The 20943-nt window shown below is 39.6% G+C and overlaps 1 protein-coding gene across 2 annotated transcripts; it reads right to left on the bottom strand.

Annotated features, from left to right (window-relative positions):
- Positions 1-205: 205 nt before the first annotated feature.
- On the bottom strand, positions 206-19703 carry COMT (catechol-O-methyltransferase). 2 transcript variants are annotated; one of them, XM_068412587.1, is made up of 5 exons: positions 19632-19703; positions 7366-7648; positions 5385-5578; positions 4012-4143; positions 206-1512 (listed from the first exon to the last, which is right to left on the bottom strand). In XM_068412587.1, the coding sequence occupies exons 2-5, from the start codon at positions 7646-7648 to the stop codon at positions 1333-1335; spliced, it is 789 nt and encodes a 262-aa protein (XP_068268688.1). In that variant the 5' UTR covers positions 19632-19703; the 3' UTR covers positions 206-1332. The 2 variants fall into 2 exon arrangements, with proteins under 2 accessions (XP_068268688.1, XP_068268687.1); XM_068412586.1 differs by lacking the exon at positions 19632-19703 and adding an exon at positions 18100-18254.
- Between the last annotated feature and the right edge of the window lie 1240 nt (positions 19704-20943).

Below are 20943 nucleotides of genomic sequence, written 5' to 3'. Positions count from 1 at the left end.
TACCACTTCAGTGAGGTGGGATATAAAAGGAAGACAACAACAAATAACAAGTCTGAAAAAATCCATAATGGGAAAGATGAGAATGGTTATCCCTGGTTTTCAGTCTGATTTTCAGCTGTTGGATCTTTCTATGGCTGTTCCAAGGCTGGAAATTCCAAATGTGGTACAGAATTCATGGGAAACAAAGGAAGTCACGTGCCTGGTCTATTGTTTTTCAGTTTTTATTTATAAATGTAACCGCTGCCTCCTTATATAATCACAGCAGGACATGCCAGGAAATGCCGGTGGATTTTTGCATTGGTCAGGTGAGTTAAGAGACTTCAGATTTGGCTTTGTATCTTCTCAGTGACAACCCTCACTATTCATACAGTGTTAACAACACTGAGGTTAAGCAGGGTGTGCAGGACCCACCTAGTAAAACCCATTCTCTGGTCTTTATTTTTATACAGCGTTTTAGACATACACAGCACTTCAGAGTAAGCAGCTTGCCCTTCCCATAAAAAGCACACGCTATGTATATACAATATAATGAGGGGATAAGTAAATATGAGGGGATAAACAGCATTTTCTCAAGGTCTCCGATACTATGTAGTTTCAGTGCTCTTTTGGAAAGAGCCTGCTCCTTTTGCTATCTGTCTGTTACTGTGTTTATTTTAATCTGTTTACTACTTCAGTTTTCCCTATCTCTGCATGGACAGATTAATAATTTTATTTGTTTTTCTTCTGCAAAATTCTGTTTTATTTTCTCTTCACTGCATAAGTCTCTCTTCTTTCAGTGCATGCCCTTCTCTCTAGCACAGAAATGATTCACTTTTGCAGTAACTATGCAAAATGTATCTAGTACCACGATAGCAGCCTTCACTGCATTAAGTGGCGTGCTGGTAATTTAGCAAAATCAGGGCTCCTGAAATGGTCTTGTCTTGCAACATGCATGCTTTTTTTCCACTCTTGATAATGATAAATCAGTTTAGCTTGGAGACACAAGTCTTCAGAAGTTGCAGCAACTTGCTCCACCTCACCCTAAGCCCAAACTGTGGCTGTTCGGGTTTGAGGTCAAAGTCATAGACTGTGTTGTTTGATGATGTGTTGGTCAAGGCAAGGCGAAGTGCATCACCTGGGGTTTGCTGAATTATGTGAAACAAATGAACAGACCTTTGAGCAGTTACCCTACTTACTCCCAGTCTCGGTTTCCACCTAGTCTAAAATGATCTCCACTAGCACTTGCTTTAATTACAGGCTCCAAAATTAAAAAAAAAAAAAAGCATGGACAAGTTAACCTGTGCAGTTGCATTTACGTCATTTGAAGAAAAGGTTGAGTATTAATGGCTCTCTTTATCCCAAAAACACAGCTTTTTCCATAGCATCCTTCACTTTCATATATTCCAGATGAGATGGGTAGTTAGTGCATTGGAAACGGGGGTTGTTACGGATGTAGTTAAGGAATTCTGGAGCTCCTGGGACGATGACATTGTCAGCCAGAAGAACCGAGCCCTTCCTCAGCAAGTTGCATTCCTAGAAAGAAGAAAAATGGCTTTATGGTGGCTGTTAAGCAGACATTGGCTTGAATGTAATGTGCTTTCATGTTAACCATGTCATACTCAAGTGCCTGTATCTGAAAACCCATTGTACTACGGGTTTGAAGGGAAGAAAAGACATGGGAGAAGCTGAGTAACTCTAATCCTTTGTGGTCATGTTTAAAATGCTGACTTTTCCTCTTAACACGATCAGTAGAACATTAGGCTAGTAACATGTTGGGTTATTTAGGTTCTGAAATAGCACATCAAGTACAGTGGAGGTGTGCAGTTTGCTGCTCAAATTGTTTCCAACTATGTCTACATGATCAGTTAGATGGTTTTGTTCAGCTCTCATGCCTAACGTTTGAAAAACTTTTTAGTAAGGCATTAAAATGTTGTAGTAGCTCTTAAGGTCACCTTTCATCTTGTACAACTTTCTGCCACTTTGTTCAGGAGCTGGGCATGAAGCAGGGTTTGTGCACAATGAAGATCACTGACATTTCCACAAGGCATAAGTAACTTGCAATACTCACTTCAAGTGCAGTGCTTATCCTCAGTAAACCTACAAACCTAGTTTTTACTGGTATTTTTGTCTAGTAGAAGTTGCTTATCTGAGCTTACCAGCTGTTTTAAAAGTCTGTAGTTAATCAGGCTGGTTGTTATCCTGTGGTTACAGGCAGCAGTTGTAGCCAAAATATGGTGTGTTTTTTGTCGCTCCCAATATATCAGAGAAGTCCTGTTGATGAGTGTGCTGTGGAGGCTGTTTAGCTTACTGCTCTTGCCTCTGGTGACTGCACACCAGTCAGCACAGTAGAAGCAATTTCAGAGACATAGCAAATATCCTCTGGTCTGTTGTGCAGTTTATAGAAGCCTACAAGTGACAATATGCTGTATTTTCCACTGGTGATCAGGACTTCAGATGCTCTTTGTGTCAGGCTTTTCTAGAAGTGCATGAAAAGGAATGCTGTCTGGGCCACTTTCCATATATATTTTATCTGAATATTTTATATTCATATTTCATATTCACTATTCATATTGCAATACATGCCAAAATTGCATGTTAAAAGGTTTGTAACATCTGAGAAAATGTGAGGATATTTTCTTCATCTTTCTCCTCTTAATTTCATAAGGTTTTTTTTCAAGCAAAGCAACTTCATGTCACAGTTGCATCAGACTGACCAGACCACTATGATGGAACTAAACTACTGTTCCATCACAACACAGCCAAAACTGTTTGTTTTGGCTGTGTTATGAAGGTTAAGCTCTGATAAGGATGCACTAGCTCTTCCCAGTACGAATTGCTCAGTCATCATTACAAAGCCAGTTTAAAAGAAAACACTCTCTGGGTACAAAATAACTGCAGGGAGGGAACATTTTCTTCAGCTACTGCTGTGTAAATTCAATACTGGCTGTTCATAACCCCAAACAAATTTCCTTTTCAAACGGCTATCTGGAAGACAGGGCTGAAATCAAAAAACAGAGGAGCCTGGATGAGAAAATAATGTTGTAGTCCTCAAGCAGGGGTCAGGAAGTAGTTGGCAGGTTCTCAACGTAAGAGGCAGCCTCAAAAAAAAAGGATTTATTTGTGAAGAAAATAATTGAAAAAATACACTCCCATACAAACAGCTAGGCTGTTGTAGAAAATTTTATCAGCCTGCAACTCCAACGCTAGGAGAGTATCTGTATATGCTGTGTTGATAGATACAGATCTTGTCAATCTCAGTTATTTAACACTTGAAAATACCTTCCTATCCAGAAGTCCTCTAGTAGTTACCTCACCTATCATTGCCTACTGCTGTTACAGCAAACTTGTTTTGCAATGCTAACAGTAATGGTTAAGGCAGGTTGGGATGAAATGAGCATCATTTTTCCACATTCCGGGCTGGAGATAGAGTGGGACAGCACTTCCTTAGCAAGTGCCTGACTGGGGCAGTCTGCACTCCTCCAAATGTTGCTTTGTAGCCAATTAATTAGGTGGAGTAAAGACTGACAGAAAGTTGATACTCAGCTGTGCTACCAAAATAGTATTTCATCAAAAAGCTCTGCTGGCATGACAGACCCAGACAAAAAAAAGGGGTACTGAGGAAATAGTGAAGAGGTGGAGCTGGGATATGCAGGTCCTAAGTCTTACCTGCTCCCACAATCAGGATGGTTTTGGGTCAAGTGTTCCAGTTAGTGACCAGGCAGACAATCCTTCTAGGGAGCAGAAGACCCAGACCATGCACTCCTCCAGCCAGGATTTCCTCTGCAGACCCATTTGTTCAGGAAACAAAATGGTTCAACAATATTTGCCAAGTCCTGAGCTATGTAGTGTTGGCAGTTGTCCCTAACAAAAGTTTGGGATCCTGCCCCCCAAATCCTCTTTTCATGTAAGAAATGTTGGTTGCCATTCTTCATTTTACAGAGGATGAGGTCCTTCATAAAGAATATAGGCCTCACAGACATCAAGGCATTTGCTGCTTTACTTTTAAGACTGGAATTGTGCATGCAAACTGACCTGAAGCAGGATGGTGTCTGGTGTGTATTTGTCTTTCCAGTGGTCCAGGAAGACAAAATCCAGAGTATCCACTTCATATTTTTTCTTCAGCTGGGGGATAATTTCGTCTGAAGGGCCTTCTAGGAGTTTCACCTGAAACGCAAATCCATCTGATGAACTGTGAACCATGCAGAAAAAGCACATGCCTCTAGCTCATTTTACATTGTGGTCACACATCAGCAATCCTGTTTATAGCTCAATATTGCCTCAGTTGAATTATTTCATAGAGTTAGATCAAGTGAACTTTTTTATTTTTGACAAATCAACTCAGTTATGTTCCAAAATATGCATTTGTTTGTTGCACATTATGTTGCACATAATGCAGCTGCTTCTTGTGAGCTTTTGTAACAAATTAGACTATGGTTCAGTTTTCTGTTGTACTCAGTCTTGACACTGATTTGAACCTTTTAGGTTACATAGAAAATAACAGTATTCTAGTCTAGCTGTTGGGAGGTAATATAGTGAAGTCCTCAGCTGTACTGCTGTGAGAGGTCAGGGACTGTAACTAGGCATGGAGCTAGTTAAATTAATAAGGACTGTGGGTGCAAGAAAAAAAAGAGAATAGAAAATGCCTATGAATAAATGTCAGATGGAAATCATAGAAAGGCTTCTGATTACCAGGAGGAGGAATGTGTGGGGCAGTCTTGCAGTTCAATAATGGCAGTAAATCTAACCAGTTTTGCAATAGTGGTTACTAATTTTGTGAAAAGGACTGTGTGTGCTGATGTCCTGTGACTATAAGTGAAATAACTGACTCTGGAGCCTCCCTCCAGGCCCGTATTATTCTTACAGTCACTATAGGTTTTGAAAATAGCTCTCAGCAAATGGCCTGTCTACTTTACTAACCAGTGAAGAGGCCAAACTGGAAAATGAAGTCTAAATGCTTTCAAAATGTTAAGGAGATACGGATGTATATGATTGTTTCTGGTCTTGCTCCTGTGAATCTTCATCCTGACTCACACAGCAAAGAACTTTGGAGAACAGTCCTGATTGTTTTGGTCACACACACACACATCTTGACAAGCCTCAAACTCTACCCTGACTCTCACCTGGGTCTGCATCGTACTTGAACCCCTGACTGATGCTAACAAACTTAGCTCACTTGCACTGTATATACAAAAGAGCAGATGACCTTGGTCCTCTGCACGGACACTGGTAGCTTTTCCCTGCTATCGAGCCTGATGGTTAAATTCTGCATGTTCCCAAACACTTAGGGTGTCGTACTTGCTTGACAAGTAAATACCAAATTTAAACCTATTATTGAGTTTCTATTGATAAAGTCCCACTCTTCATGTATTGCTTCCTCGTACCAACCAGAGACAAATGGTATTTACCTTATCTTGTACTCCAGCAAACTCAATCATCTGTTTAGCTATAGCAGCAAATTCTGGGTTGAACTCCACAGTGAGAAGATAAGCTCCTGCCTTCAGTAACCGAGCAATCCTAACTGCTGAGTAGCCACAGTATGTTCCCAGCTCTAGTGCAACTGATGGCTGGACCTCTTCCACTGTCTTGTCTAGAATTAAACCTAAATAAAATGGAAATAGGTTAACTTTTAACAAAATCAAACTGGTTCACGTACAGGATAGCAAGTTAGTGACAAGAAACTTGCAAAGTCCACCTACTCAGTTGCTCCAGACATTCAAAAATTAAGGGTTGATGTAAAATTATATACTGTTTCCTTTGCAAATTGGCTTATCTGTGTTCCAGTTGATAATGAACATTCTAAGTTTCAAAATGCAAACTTCCAACTAAAAAAATCTTACTTAGTTTCACAATATAAACATTTCTGAGTAAGGAAGTGCCTGAATTAATGAAAATATTTATAGTGTTACAAGAGAAACATGCAGTGGTTTCTTCCAAGAACTTATTGCAGAAACTGGCCATATTTGTGAAATATATCACTCCTGAATTTTGAGTGCTCATATTTGTTGCAAATGTTACATGCAGTAGCCTGATACAAAATTTCTTATCCTAAATACTTGCTTTTTAAGTACAAAAGAAAAGTCTAGTTATAAAGTTGCAAAGTATTTGGAGTCACTACACGGATTTGTGGGATGGAAAACATTAGTCAATTGTTAACAACAAAAAACGTTCCCAAAAAGAAGTGACAGTGTACTATATTCGCTCCTTCTGCAGAAAGGGGGTTATTTGTGAGGAAGACTGTTTCCTCTTACTTGTATGGCTAGAAACTAGATAACTAATCTGAAAAAGTATTTGAAGGGATTTTACTGAGTCATGGAATTTTTCAATGTACGTATACATTTCATTACATGATATTTTCCTGGGTGACATTTGTTTATGAATAGTGTGAGGATGACACTTGCATCTTGAGATCATGCGGTCACTCTTGAAATCTTAGGAATTAAAGATGCATTAACTTTGATGGCTCTTACTTGAGGTCATCTTGTCAGAGCAAAAGTAGAGTGAAATTTTTAAGAATGTAATCCCAAATGATCAATGTTTAGAGCCTTAAGAATTCCTACTCAGCCACCACCTACTGTTCCGTTGCCCTAAGCACCCCAGCCTGGTATGCAGAGGAGCTAGTTTCACAAAATGAACCCATGACAGAGAAGCATTTTTATTACAATGCCTACAGTTGTATTTCATTAGCTATGTTAATCCCAGATTAAGTTAATTTCCCCTGCAATTTCCCAGCAAGAGGTACTTTTGTGTCTACTTCATGAGGGAACATGTTAAAGTTTTGCCATTACAGTTTTTTTAAAAGACTGTACTTTTCTGCAGCTAAGAAAAAAATGTTTTGTGCACATATTTTCCTTTAGGAGGCAAGAACAAGATGGTTTACTCTCTAAGTAGCAATGATGTATGATAGCTGCTTTTTTGTATTACATGGGTAGGATTTCTGTCTTCAACAGTGACTTATCTTATGCTTGCATATACAAAATCCATACAGTTAAAATACTTTTTTTTTCAATCTGCTGTCTTTTGGTTAAGGATCTGAAAGTACTTAATATAATGAATTACGCCTTAAGGCCACCCTGTATAGGAACTGAGGTATAACACAACCTAGATTTCTCCCATAAATTGTCACCCTCTGCTTACACACTTGCAATGTCCACAACATACAAACCCAGATATGGTCCTGTGACTTCCTGGATTGCTCACTGGATGCCCCTCCTCAAAGACATCTGCACAAGCATGCATTACTGTTTACAGAACTGCTCTGCTGACCACAAGGCTGTTGTGGGTTAGGTTTTTTGCAGCAGATGGAAGTTATCATGTGAATACAATAAGATGTCCTGTACTGTGCTAGTCTTGAATGATCTCTCAAAAACTGATCCCTGCTGCAATTACCTTTCTCATTGCCCACATTCATGGCCCACTCTTTCTGGGAGCAGTACTTATCTATAGTGTCCACCACACTACAGGGGTCTCCTCGGACTGCATTCTGCAGAACGAAATTTAAAATCCTCTGTTCTTTGGTCTGATTCATGATGAAATTCGTTATTTTCTCTCGGATGATTTCATTCCAGATAAGGGCAGCAGTGCCGTTTTTCCTGATGAGCACCGCAAGGAGCAGCAAAATGAAAAGCAGGACCAAGACAATGAACAAAAGGACTGAAGAGCTCTCCAGCATCTGGAAGGAAAGAGAAAAACAGCCTAGGGTTAAGGTGGCACGGGAGAGAGCTATCCTTTTTGTAAATATTAAGCTGAATAACCCACAACCAACCATACTGAACAGGAACACACAGAGTTTAATTATGATATTGTCCAGAGTAGCTGAAAATGACTCTCTGTTACTTGGTAATGGATGGTGCTCTGTGGCACTCCCTTTAGAAGCCAATTTTACAAGCATTCAACAAGTAGCTTTATTTAATGCTCTGGTCCCTTCCCCCACACAGCTGCTCAGTCCTTGCTCCAAGCATGCCACTGCACAAGGAGCCTCTCAGCATCAAATCTGTTCTAACCGTTTTTCAAAGGATTTAAAATCTTAAATTAGAGCCTGCATGTGATCCCACTCTCCTAACTTTTGAGCACTGGGAAACTTCTAAACTGGCCTTGGTAAGAAAATATGGAACATCTCACCCTTTAATTTTCAGCACAGTATCAGCAGAAACTGGGCACTGTTAGGTAACGTTCTGTTTCAAATCAGTCTGCAGGTCCTAAGTGACTACCTTGCATGCAGACCTCTTTGCTAGCACCTGCCCTCTGTGCATGCTCTGCAGAGAAGCTGACCTTGATGTTTCAGTAGGACTTGACCTGCTCCTTCCTTTCAGAGCCTGCAGCAGAGGCACCCAGGTGAAATGGTTTACAAAAGATAGTAGCCTTTTCCCTGCTTATAAAACCTTTGACATGAGCCATCAATCTGATACTTTTGAGAACAAAAGACAAATTCCCTTTTATAAAGTAGGGATGTTTTCTCACTAGTTATAAAAACATAAAGCTGAATCCCTGAATCAGAGAAGAGCCCAGGCTCATGAAACTGAAGAGATGTAACAAAAGGGCACATTGTACTTCTCTGATGGGCCAGTTCAAATTATCTGATGGGACTGTGCCTGTTCTCCCCCTGAAATTCAGTGTCATAGCTGCAGGTGCCTATGTGTGTGCAGCACGGGTGGTGTGTGTTTCTGTTTGTGAGTTTAGGGCATCTCAACGTAAAGATCAGCAGATGGGGGGATGCATGTCACCCTGTACAGCTCAAGCAATAAATCCCGTCAAAGCCATTTACCCAGATGGATTTCAGACACACCAGTATACAGGAAGGTGCATTTACTTCCATGCAGGAGTCACAGCATGTGATTATGTAATATTATTCATATGTGGGAATTTGGTACTCATTTATATTCAAGAAAAAAACTGAATCCAAGTCAAGCTTCAGTTCAGTCATAAAGAAAGGGTTCTTAAAATTAAGCAACTGATTTAGCCTTTGAGGGGGTGCCAAACTAAGGGTTGTGATTTGCCTGAGGATTCTCTGCATGTGAAGCTCCTCTTGTGCAACTGAAAACACACCTCATTGCTGATGAAGTAGCTTATAACACCTCCACTTTTCCACCTCTGCTTCCCACAAGTGGGGGCTGACAGTTGCACACTGGGAGGACAGCACAGGTTGGAATGTGCTCCAGTTAGTATTTGGATGAATGAATGCCAAGTTCATTTGTTCTTCAAGTCTAATTAGGCATTTGAACACAAGTCTAAAGGATTCAGAACCAATTTCTTAACCTCAGCAGGCTGGCTTGCGTTGCACTGTTTTTTAAACTGGTATTTTTAAAGAACATGACAATCAGCTCTTTCTAGTCTCTCATTCTCTCTATTAAGTCTTTTTCTCTTCCAGCTTGCTAAAAATGGAGAACAGCTTCCACTTGCACTTGTATTAATGTTCCACCTACCCGGAGTTCAGCAAAACCATTGCTCCAACAGAGGAGCTACAACATCCTCAAAAATCTTGCCTAAGTTGCCCAAGACCAGAGGTAAAGGGGCTGTATGATTAGCTAAATATTCCCCCAGATCTCTTCCGACCTGTTCTTTCTTCCCTTTTTTGTTTGTTTCCCCCAAAACTGTCCCAGGAAAATCCTAAATTTTATGGGTGGTTGGACCTCCATTCTGTAGTGGTACTTGGCACACGCACATTACACATGGGAAAAATCTATTCCACTGCTTTAAATTCTGAATCATCATGCAGAACACATTTTGAGTTCAGAAGATGACTGAGTTTCCATGGAGATATGCTTAACCTACAGTACAGCTGATGTTTGTTCACCCATCCACTTATCTTAGTTGCACAGCAAGTGTGATTTGTCTGGAGCAGTTAGAAGTCTATTTCTTTTGCCTTTAAGTAGTCACCAATGTTAATACTTACCTTTAATGCTTTCCTTGCAAAGTCTGACCTGAGACATTTCCTTTCAGGGCTCACCAGCATCATTAGCATCACTAGCTAATAAGAACCATGAAGGCCAGATGTCAATTTTACTTCTTCCCTTCTATGCCCTAGTAGTTCTGCTGATCAGGCCCAACTGTCCTGTACCTTCCAGATGAGACTTCTGCACTTTCTAGTTCTTCTACATGAAGATGTTCCACATTATCTGTCCACTGAGAACTTGGATTGGGCTATGAAAATATCATTAGTTTAACAGAAAAATATATCTCTACCTTCACTTGGCTTGTCTTCACTTGACTTTCATGGCTTAGTTGATTGTATGGTCATTGTTGATGGATTTGGATTACTGATGCAGTTGAGAAATAATTATTCTGAACTGCAATGGATGGATGGAGCCCAGAAACCATTTACTGATGCCAGCAGGTGTCTAACCTTCCTGCCTCTGGACAAGGGAAACCACGTGTGCCCTGCATAGCAGTGACTCACTTGGTGGCAGTCCAACCATATTCAGGTCCCTCTAGAACTGAAGACTGTTGGCATTCAGAATTATTTCAGTCTACTGCCAGACATAATCCTCTGATTACAATGGATACTTTGGCATCCTCTGAGGACAACTTGCCACAGGCTGTTGCTTTGGCACTACGTGATTCTGCCCTTCAAAGATCTGTCGGACAACAAGAATGGAGGATAGCCACAGGATTAACTAGGTGATGTATTTTTTGAGGAACAGCTTTCCTCCTTCATTGCTTAGTATAGATATGAGACCATTTGGCAAGATTTCTCAAAGCAGGGAGAGATAGCATCTGTAGGCTAACTCAGCCCCACTCCCTGTCCTGCAGGAATATTGAGACTTCTTTTTCAGACAGGGAACAGACTGTGATGATGACTTATTATACCTTAACAAAAAGGATCTGCTTGACAGTAAAATCCTGCCTGTCCATTTTCATATTGCTTCCCAGGCATGGAAGGGTATGTCAGCAAACCAGATTTCCATTGTCTTATTTTCCCACGCTGCTACAGGCTTTATACACCCAAATTACAAGACATCACATGCTCAAAAGCCCATGTATTAAAGGAGGACAGCTTCTTCCTTGTCTGCAGCCTGTGAAATGCTATTTCTTAACGTGTCTCTCTTAGCCAGAAAAGAGAATAGCACTCTACCTGGATTAGACCTGCTGATTTTTAGTAACTTCAGCTGATCTCGAACAAACAAATACTTCACCCTCATCCTTACTTGAACAGCAGTATCCTTTTAAAGATTTCATGTTTTAAAAGAGTGCAGTTTGTGCAGAGAAAGACACCTTGTTTGAGATGTACATGCCCTATCTGTTCAAAGGTATAGATTGTACTTAGGCTGGTGCCACCCACGGCAGGTACTGCAGTGTGACGTCCTGATACCAAGATGCAACTAGCTTGACAAGAAGGTGTAAATTGGGATATGCTTCTGAGCTATGCAGATAGCCATAGCCTTGTCTCTCTTCTAGCCATTCCTTATGCAAAAGCCATGAGCAGGCTGACAGCCCTCTAGCTTGTCTGGAAGGGCAACAACTGATAACTATGCTGGCCGTGATAACTGCTGGGCCATCTGGGAAACAAATTCTGGATCTTCAGCGATGAAACCTTATCGCTTCAAGTTCACCCAAGAATCCCTCTGAAGGCAAAATACTGACCTGCATTTCTCTTCATGTCTCTTTGGATCTAGACTGGTGGGTGGCTGTTAACACTGGTTTGTTTACACGTTTTGTGTAACATATTTGTCAAGAAGACAAAAAAAGCTATAAATTTAAGCTCAAATGCGTATGATTTGGGGATGGTCTTAGATCTAAAACTTACACAAGGAAGCAATTCAGCTTGGCCATTCCTGTGATCAAGTGCTCAGAGGGATCCATTTCTTACAATGCCTCACTTAAATCTTTGCAGTTCTGAGTCCCACATGAATGCTACCATACATAACAGCAGAGCCCACCTGCCTCCATAGATCCTTAGATGTTGCTTACAGGTAGCAACTATACAGTATATCCTGCTTTTTTCCATTCCTTAGACAAGTCCACTTGTTTTTGCTGTATCACGGAATGTTTTTTAACTGTTGGGGTTTTTTAAATTATTATTATTGCTGTATAACACCCCAGCACCTTCATAAACTGGCAGTATGGGTTGTTCTTAGCAGTGATCCTTTAGGAGGCAATTATCCTGAAAAACACTTTCCAGAGAAGGTAACTTTTAAAAGGAGCAAAGCAGACACATCTTGTTTCTTTTATTTTTCTTTTCTTTAAACACAGTTTCTTTTTCAAAGTTTTTCTCTCTTTTAATTTCTGTCTTCTTAGATGTGAAAATAAATTTAGGGATAGCAGTAGACTGTAAAAGCAGCCTGCCAAGAGCAAGATGCACCCAGAGGGGAAAAAAAAAAAATATCTGTACCAAAATAGGTAATTGCTTTCCTATTCTTAGCTGGAAAATATTTGATATTAAAATTAAGTGTAATTCAACCAATTTAAAACTACCACTACCTAAGAGACAGTCATGTTATGACAGCTTTAGAAAATGCAACTGTAATTTTAGCTTTAATGTGGATTCATGAGATTCATTAAATATGCAATAAAACTGAACTTGCACATAGTCAAGTTTCCCATAACCACTTATTACAGGCAGTCGCTCTTATTATTTAATACTTGTACTGAGGTTCCAAATACACGGGTTAGCACTGCAACCTCTTCTGTGCATTAGTAACACCATGACAAAGTGAGCCTTCTCTTTGAAAGCTAGAATTTGAAGTGGAAAATAGGCAAAATGAAAAACTGAGCAAGGGAATAAACAGAAAACTGGAGGGATAACATTATGGAAAGGAATGAATAACACATGTCACTAAATCTGTTTTTGAGAAGACAGAGTTTAAAAGAAAACATATTAAAATTTCATGCCCAAACTTGTCAAACTACTGATGAGTCTTTCTAAAGCACTGGCTTATTTTCTTATGCATCTAATCTTACTCATTTTGGCAGGTTTCATAAGACCAAATCATAACTTGACAATGCAGTTCAGCAATTTTCCCCTGATGCAAACCATAATCAAACAATCAGTATTTAAATGGGAGTGCCTCTGTTTCAGCTTACAGAGATTTAAAGACACTTTCAAAGAGAGAAACAAACACAAATTGTGGGAATCTGCTCTCCCAACTCACCTGCCCTTGAAGATAAAATACCTAGGTCATTCCAGTGGCTATAAGAGAAGCTTCAGGAGACTGGCTCAGACTTAGGGATCTATTATTATGGCAGTAGTTTTTAAGTTAGGGGATTCACTACCACCTTACTATTACATGATCTCCAATTTTTCTAAAAACATAAAAATGCCCATGTGACAGAGCACAAAACAATACATCCTGTTCTTTATTCTTGTACAGGTGACTCCAGCCATTTCACCAAAGGTTACAATAAGGATCTTTCAGTAATGCTATTTATCAGTCTTTCTGGTAAATTTTTCCAAATACTGTTAAAAAAATAGTTGGTCTTAGAATTCCCTGAAGTGAAAAAATAAGGATTAGAACAATTGATAACATCAGTTTTTAAGGTAACTCCAAGTAACAAGGGGAATTCAAATTGAGATTTTTCTCAAAGTTTCATAAAAACGGAATGAAGCTTTCATAACACTAATAGAGGAAGGTGTATGGAGATTTGATCTCAACTACTGATTGCTACTCTTTCTTTCTGATTCCAAAACAACCTTCCTCTGCTAAAAACTGATTTTTACTGAGAAGAAAAATAAACATCTTGAAAGTAAGCACCTTTAAATGCTCTGAGTTTTAATAAGGACATATGCCTTAGTGAGCCTCACAGTGAATTAAAGAAGTATCAGATTTGATTATTTAACTATTCTGAAGCTTAGTTCATTATGTTACGAGTAATTAACAAGACCTCATTTCCTACAGATGCAAAAATAAGAGCTGACAGGTATTAAAATACTTGGGAGATTGAAAACTGTTGGATAGAACATTTTTCTAATCAAGGTGAATGCTTATAAGCCTAATTACAGAACCTCTCATTATAATTTTAGCTCGGATAAACTGATATTGCTTTACTTTGTACTGAAAATTAAGTCCTAAACATAATCACAAAAAAATCTCTTCTACAAAGACAGCATGTACATTAGACTGCTATTCTCCAGGACTGGAATGAGAGTAAACTTTGTGATCCTGAATCAGTGGATTTAGGTTTGAGTCTCATTTTGGCAATATTTTTCTGATCTGATCTTGGATGAGCTGTCCTACCTGCATCTTTATTGCCACAAGAGTAAGTTAAAGTTACTGCTACTTCTGTAACTTTCAAGGTGTTGTAAAGCTGAATTAATTTGTGTCAGAAAAGTCCCTGCTATGGATATATGGATAACACCTGAGGAAAGGCAAAGTGATTTTATCTGCATTAACTAAAGAGATCAATTTTGGAATACCAAGACAGCAAACACTTATGTAACATTATTATTCTTGAGTTTATGAACAACAGGGAAAATGTGGAGACAAACAGTGCTTCAAACACTTTCCTTAAGTGATTTCAGCCTGCTGACAAATCAGGCCTTTGAGGAAAGATGATGTTACACCGATCTTGCTATCATTTTTCATGCATTTAATCTAACTGCCAAGTATTGCTCAGTTGTTTAAGAGTTTATTACGAGTCTCCAAGCATCCAGACAGTACTCTAGCATTCTGATGCTAGAATCTAATTAGGGTTTAGAATTGGGTTTAGAATCTAATTTAAACTTTATTAGCTCATATAACCTGGTGAATGGGGAGTGCTTGGTAAATTTATACGATTCAATGTTTTTTCACAAAAGAATCTATCCGTCGGTCTGATGGTATTGAGGGTATAGAAATGGTCTACAATAGCAGAGTGCCTGAGGACAACGGGGCCTAACTCATTGCAGAGACACTTGCTGCTACGTCTGCAGAGAGAAGAATGTTATAATGCAATTTTCTAGAGTTTTTTTACAAAGGCCATACAAATTCACAGATTAAACCCTCCCATACACACACCTGTACGAAGGAGGTAGATGTACCCCCTATTTTTAGAAAAGGGTTAAAAAGGTTTAAGTTCAAACTCTTCAAAAGTTTCTGCTGAAATTATGCCTTTAAGTATCTCATGCACTAAGGTATGCAGGGGATTTGCATATTAGTAAGGATGTATTAGCTGTTTAAGAAGCATTTCGAAAACAGTGCAGAAGAGTCAGCACATGTCTACACATATTTTAACAATGTCTGTTGCTCTGCACTAGGCCAGAGGAGATCCGTGCTGTGCCATGACTGGGACTGGAGTTCCTGACTCTTTGTTCTGTGCTGTCTTGAATGAGGCAATCTCTGCTTCGTGGCATTTTGCTTTTCTTGATCTTTTCCCAGAGCAAGAAAGGCAGAGTATTTTGGTCAGAAAGTCTAAACTAACTTTTGCCAAACATATTGTATCCTGTTGCTGCAGGCAACACAATTCAACAGCTTCATATTTTAGTACTTTTAAAGGTCAAAAAAATATCTTTTTACCTCCTATTCTTTCATTATTGTTTATGTATTCTCAAACGAGTGCAACACTCTGAAGAATAATCAGCATATTGCCAAATGTGAATAGCTTGTACTTCAATGGAAACTCAGTCTGGGAGTTTGACATTCAGATTTTCCACTGACATCACGAAAGCAAGCTGAACAGACTTTGTATGATTTTTCACTAAGTATTTCTTGCATGAAATCTAAATTTCCATCTTCCTATTTTTTTTTCAAATTACTACAATTTAGCTTTGCTACCATGATGATACAAATTCAGACTTATATAAATGCAAAGCTCTGATGATTATTTTTTCCCCCTAGGCCTCTTGTCTTTTCTTTTTCCCCTCTTCTTGGGTTGAAAGGAAAAAAATACAGGTTTCTTCTTACTGAATGAAAGGAAAAGAACAGAAAAGTGCATGTTGCCTACTAGGGAGCCCTATCAACTAAGCTTCATAAGGGTGTTTAATCCATTTCCCCCAGATAGATTTCAATTAGGATAATTGCTACCCACTTAAAACTCCCTTCACAGTAGCCATTGTCTAAGTGGTATTTGGTGCTATCACCCAAAGGAAAAAGTTTATATAAAGGTTATGTGCCCCATAAAGAAGAGCAGGGTTTAGAATAAACTGGCCACTCAGAGAGGCCTCGTCTCCATCCAACAAGCAAGTCTGTGTGGATCTGTAGTGTTCTGATCCAGCCTGGCCTAGTAAACACACAGCATGATTAAAGCTAGAGTTTGGGGTGACAGAATTCTTCAAGGATAAGAAATGGACTTTACAAAGCCGTGAGCAAAGACAGCTTTCCAGGAATAAGATCCTTTCAGGTACCCCTAGGAAGCATGTTTCTGATAGTCCTTATGCCCACTCCAGAACTGTAGAGGCATTTGTACTATTTGTACTAGTGTTTGAGGCCAGTGGTTGGTGTAGCTCAGCTGAATTGTACAAATCCCACCTGGGAGGCAGTGGACTGCTAAAAGTACAAAGTGCTCTGCCCTGTCAGCACACTAGGAGCTGGTCTGTAAAAAGTTTTCTCAGCTGAGATTTTCATGTTCCCCAGGGGGTAAAACAAGCTCCTATTGAATGATTTTGCCCCAGATGGAGGTAGGGAGAAAGGGCTGGAAGAGGAAAGACCAAAATGGCTAGTTGTCTTCAGCATAATCATCTGTGACAGACCTATTTCACATTCTCTCTTTGTATCAGAAAGATGAAGGGCTGAATCCTCAGTGTCCCAAATCCCCGCTGCGTGCTCCTGCCCTGCTTCCAAGGCTACCAGCTAATCTAGTGTAAATCTGTCTCTCTGCCAGCACAGCTTTCTGCTCTCCACAAGCTGCTCTTCAGGCCAGGGGGGTGCACGACTGAAACTTGGTACTGAGGACACCCACTGATGGATCTGAAAGAGTAGGAAGGAAATCGCTGCTGAAATGATGGCTTGTTTCTATGGAAATGAACCGCCCTTACAGGCCAGGCAAGGTGGGATCCACCACAGCACAGCAGGTAACTAAAGCACTGCGTGGGAAGAGGCACCCTAACTGAGACAGGGCAGGGCTTGAGACCTTGGTCTCAAATCCTGAGTGAATGCCCTCCCCAGAAAAGTAGCTGGAGTGGGCATAGAGTGTCTCTTACTTTAGCTAGAAATTGCTTTCTGAGAAATCTCTCCTGAGAGAGTTTTAGCAAAACTGGTACAGACAGCCTCACACATTAAGATCTGGTTTCACAGACTGCTGCCAAAATTATGTTTTTTCAGAAAATTCCCCGTCACTTCTAATTCCAGTAATCCTGAAGGAATGCTGAAAGACAACAGTGTGGGACTGGCAGAGATAAACCTGATAGCAGCTGCAGGCTGCTAAGAAATATTGCTAAACTTGAGTGACAAGTAAATTGTTTGCAGTGTTAATGTGGTTAAACTCTTTTTCCACTGATTCAAACTAAAGCTGTAAATCAGGGAATGTTTCTTTTGCATTTAAATACTTCAATGCTGTGCAAATGCATGAGATTCTGAACCTGAGGGCTTTGTTAGAAGAGTCCACGGCTGAGTAAGCAGAAAAAAGTAAGCTTAAGTGCAGAGATGAAGTAAAGGTTGTTTATGGAGATCACCAGTATGACATGTGGTTGACAGTATTGGTAAATATGAGTTTGTTTTTAAAGGACAGAAGGTAAAGAGTGTCCATAAAGGGCATCAGAAAGATACTCTATAAGCAGCAACAGGGCTAGCAAGCAAAAGTACTAGCTTCTTGTCTGTTCTTCACAGACATTTTGCTGTAGCAGAACTCCCTCTTGAGAATGAAAACCCCCATAAAATACAGCTGCAGCAACACATTTATGAAAGCAGCTATTCAGTCAAATATGACTGAACTGAAGCTTGACTTGCATTCAGTTTTTTCTTGAATACAAATGAGTACCAAATTCCAGCATACTTATAGCCATAAATTACATTTTCAATTTAGTTGGGGTTATCTCATCTCACTTCTTCCAACTGTCAAGGTTTACAATACCGTACAAATGCATTACACACTAATATGTCCTACTCTTTCTCTGTGAAAGCTGTTGCTGCCCACAGACTGGCTTCCTGACAATGAGTGCGAGTCAGAATGTGGAAAACACCGCTTCTTTCTTATTCACCACTGTTTAAAATATTGACATTCTCTAAGATAACAAATAATATTAAGTCTGAGAAATAAGAAAATAAAAATATGTACCTTTCTCAGTACAGCAGAAGCTGTTCCCACCGATCTTTTCCTGTGCTGCTCTGATGTGGATTTTATAGAATAAGAGTCCAAGAGCCTGCAGTATTCAGTCACATTCGATCACATCACAGGAATAGCTTATCAGTTCTGTTACACACACTCTAAAAGGAGCGGTGTCCTTTCCCCCAACTCCTCCTTTCACAGATTTCTGCACTCCTTAAAGGTGCTCAGTGCTCTAATAACCTTAGAGAAAGCTATTCATCTGTCCCCTAATGACAGTGTTCTTGTTACTTAGTTACAGCACAGTGAATGCTGACAAAGTCAGGTATGAGCCAAATCTGTGCTCAGTGTAAATGCACTATGTTCAATCAAGCAACTCCAGGAATGAATTTGGCCCAAGGGATTTATTTCTTTTTTCAGCTCAGACGTGGCATGCTACAGCCAGTGCAGAAGTCGTAGAAACAAGACCTAGGCATGCAAGTTAAATATAGTGTGTGCTGCTGGAGGGAGGGGAGGTACACACAGCAAATTGCTTAACAGCAACTACAGAAGGAGGTGTAATCAATACATTATAAACAGTATATTTGAATTTCTACAGCTTCTAGTTGGAAAAATATTCTGCTACAAACAGCTCTAAGATAAAAGAAGAGCCTTATTCTAATAAACCTTGTTCTCAGCTTGACTGTCTATATTGTTTCCTTTGAGGTGGAAGCAATATAATCAAGCTGCATTAAATTGCACCATAAAAGAAAATAATAAGAAAAACCAAAACCAAACACAACGTATTAGTAGTTCTCTGCTGTATTCTCACTACAAAACACAGACCTAGTGAGCAAGTGTTTGAAGATCTAGGCTAGAAACTTTTTAAAGATTCAAAGAAAAGGTTTGTATCAAATGTGGCAGAAACAGGAGCTGCAGAACTGAAAACAGGCTTTGTCACATGAGTGGGGAGGTCCTTGAAAGAATTAGGAACTACCTGAGAGCATGACAAGAGAATAAAAAATTTTATGTGGATGAATTGAATAAAGAATTATGGGAAAAAGAGGTAGGTGAAGATCAAAGTGTTTTTACTAACTCTAAACAAAATGTAACTAAGACCCTGCAAATATAGCATAGTACCCAATGTCAGTACAGAGTAACTTTGAAGTATCCCTTCCATGTATAACAGCACTTTAGCTCCACAAATATTTTCTTATAATCCAGACATCAAGCAGAACAAAGAATGAAATAAGCAATACTGCACTCCAGCTTCACTGACAGTAATTGCCTGTCTGGTCGAAAGCTGGTTGTAAAAACATGACAGGTTGTGTCTGCATGATCCCTGATGCCATTCACAGTTAAAATTAACTGAGAATGTCTTTTACTGACGGGCTGTGGAGAAAAGAGCTTAAAACAGTAAAACTTATTCTATGCACTGACCTCGTTCTGTAAGCATACACCTATTTTTTGGAGATGTCCTTGAAGTTAACTCTAGCTTGTTGTGAACTGGTGGCTGCTATCAGCCCAGCTTCTGCTTAGCAGCATGAATTAGTGCCAAGACTTACCAGATTAAGCAGTGTCCCATGGCAACACTTCTAACGGACTTCTAACTTTGAGCTGAATCATATTCTTCAGGCTAGAAGCATGGGAGGAGCAAACTTGCTTCTGCCTGCCCACAACTGTTTACTTGTATGATAAAGGCTATGCCTGCAAAGTAACCCTTTCTGTTGTCTAGATATTTTATTACATAAGTAAAAATGGTGAACGGCAATAACTGCAAACTAGATAAAACCAGAGGTTCAGTTAGTTAAACCACCCAAACTGTGTGATAATATCCACAAGTTGCTTCCAAGTCAATAGAAAGTTGAAATCTTGTAATAACGTTATTACGGGATAATTTTTTCTCCAAGAGAAGTTTCTTTGGTAGACTGTTAGACATTGGCTTATGCCTTTCTCAAATTTACCTTTTTGCCCAAGACAGGGCATATATAGGTATGGATATTTTTGTAAGTTTTTACTAACATAATAACAATGCTACAAACTCCAGAGCGCATACATTTATACACTATTCACATGACATCCTCGTCTAGACAGTGAAAATTTACCCTGATATTAATACATCCAGGTTAGAGAACTGTGGCAAGCTATAAATGTATTGGTGTTATACAATTTTTACGTAGAGACGAGATCTTAAAAGATGGATTTGGTATTGCAGAACGTCACGATACTGCATTCACAGAGCACATCTATGGGAAGATGTAGACGCAGGATGCCTTAGCTTGGGAGCAACATCACATGAATGGCAACAGGTCAGAATAACTGGCTAGTTCAGATTGACTTGCTCTGACAGTTGACAAAGTTAAGCTCAGATCTGTCCGCACAAACTTGAGTAGACTTACTCATGTACAGAGCTTCCAGTCTCAAATGGAAGATATACAGCTGCAATCACATGATGCAATGTGGCAGTGCTATCCCCCCTTGCTGTGCATAGCACAGAGCTAAAGCTTTCCCAGTAAATCCATGCCTGGCATAACAACAAATGGCATTCCCTTCTTCTAATAATCCTGGTCAAAGACTGGTTTTTAAAAGCCTAAACAAAGGGAGACAGGAGAGCTAGCACATTATCATAAACCCCACAGATCATGTGAAACACTGAGTGGAAGAAAATTCTTTTGAGCTTGCATTTTCAGAATAGCAGGAGGGATTTTCTTTTATGTGAATTTGCTGGTTTCAACAGTCAAATTAGTTTCTCTTGCTGAGAAACAGGCAGAAGAGGAATTTTGAGGAAGGAAGCATGACTTGTATGAATCACAAAACTGGCTGGATATATCTAAAATAGGAAACAGCTAAAAGAGAAGAAAGATGGCCAGCAAAGTT

The sequence above is a fragment of the Nyctibius grandis genome, chromosome 14 (genome assembly GCF_013368605.1).
Source record: "Nyctibius grandis isolate bNycGra1 chromosome 14, bNycGra1.pri, whole genome shotgun sequence".
Lineage (NCBI taxonomy): Eukaryota > Metazoa > Chordata > Aves > Nyctibiiformes > Nyctibiidae > Nyctibius > Nyctibius grandis.
Note: the sequence above shows the minus strand (reverse complement) of the source record. Positions and strands in the feature narration are given on the sequence as shown.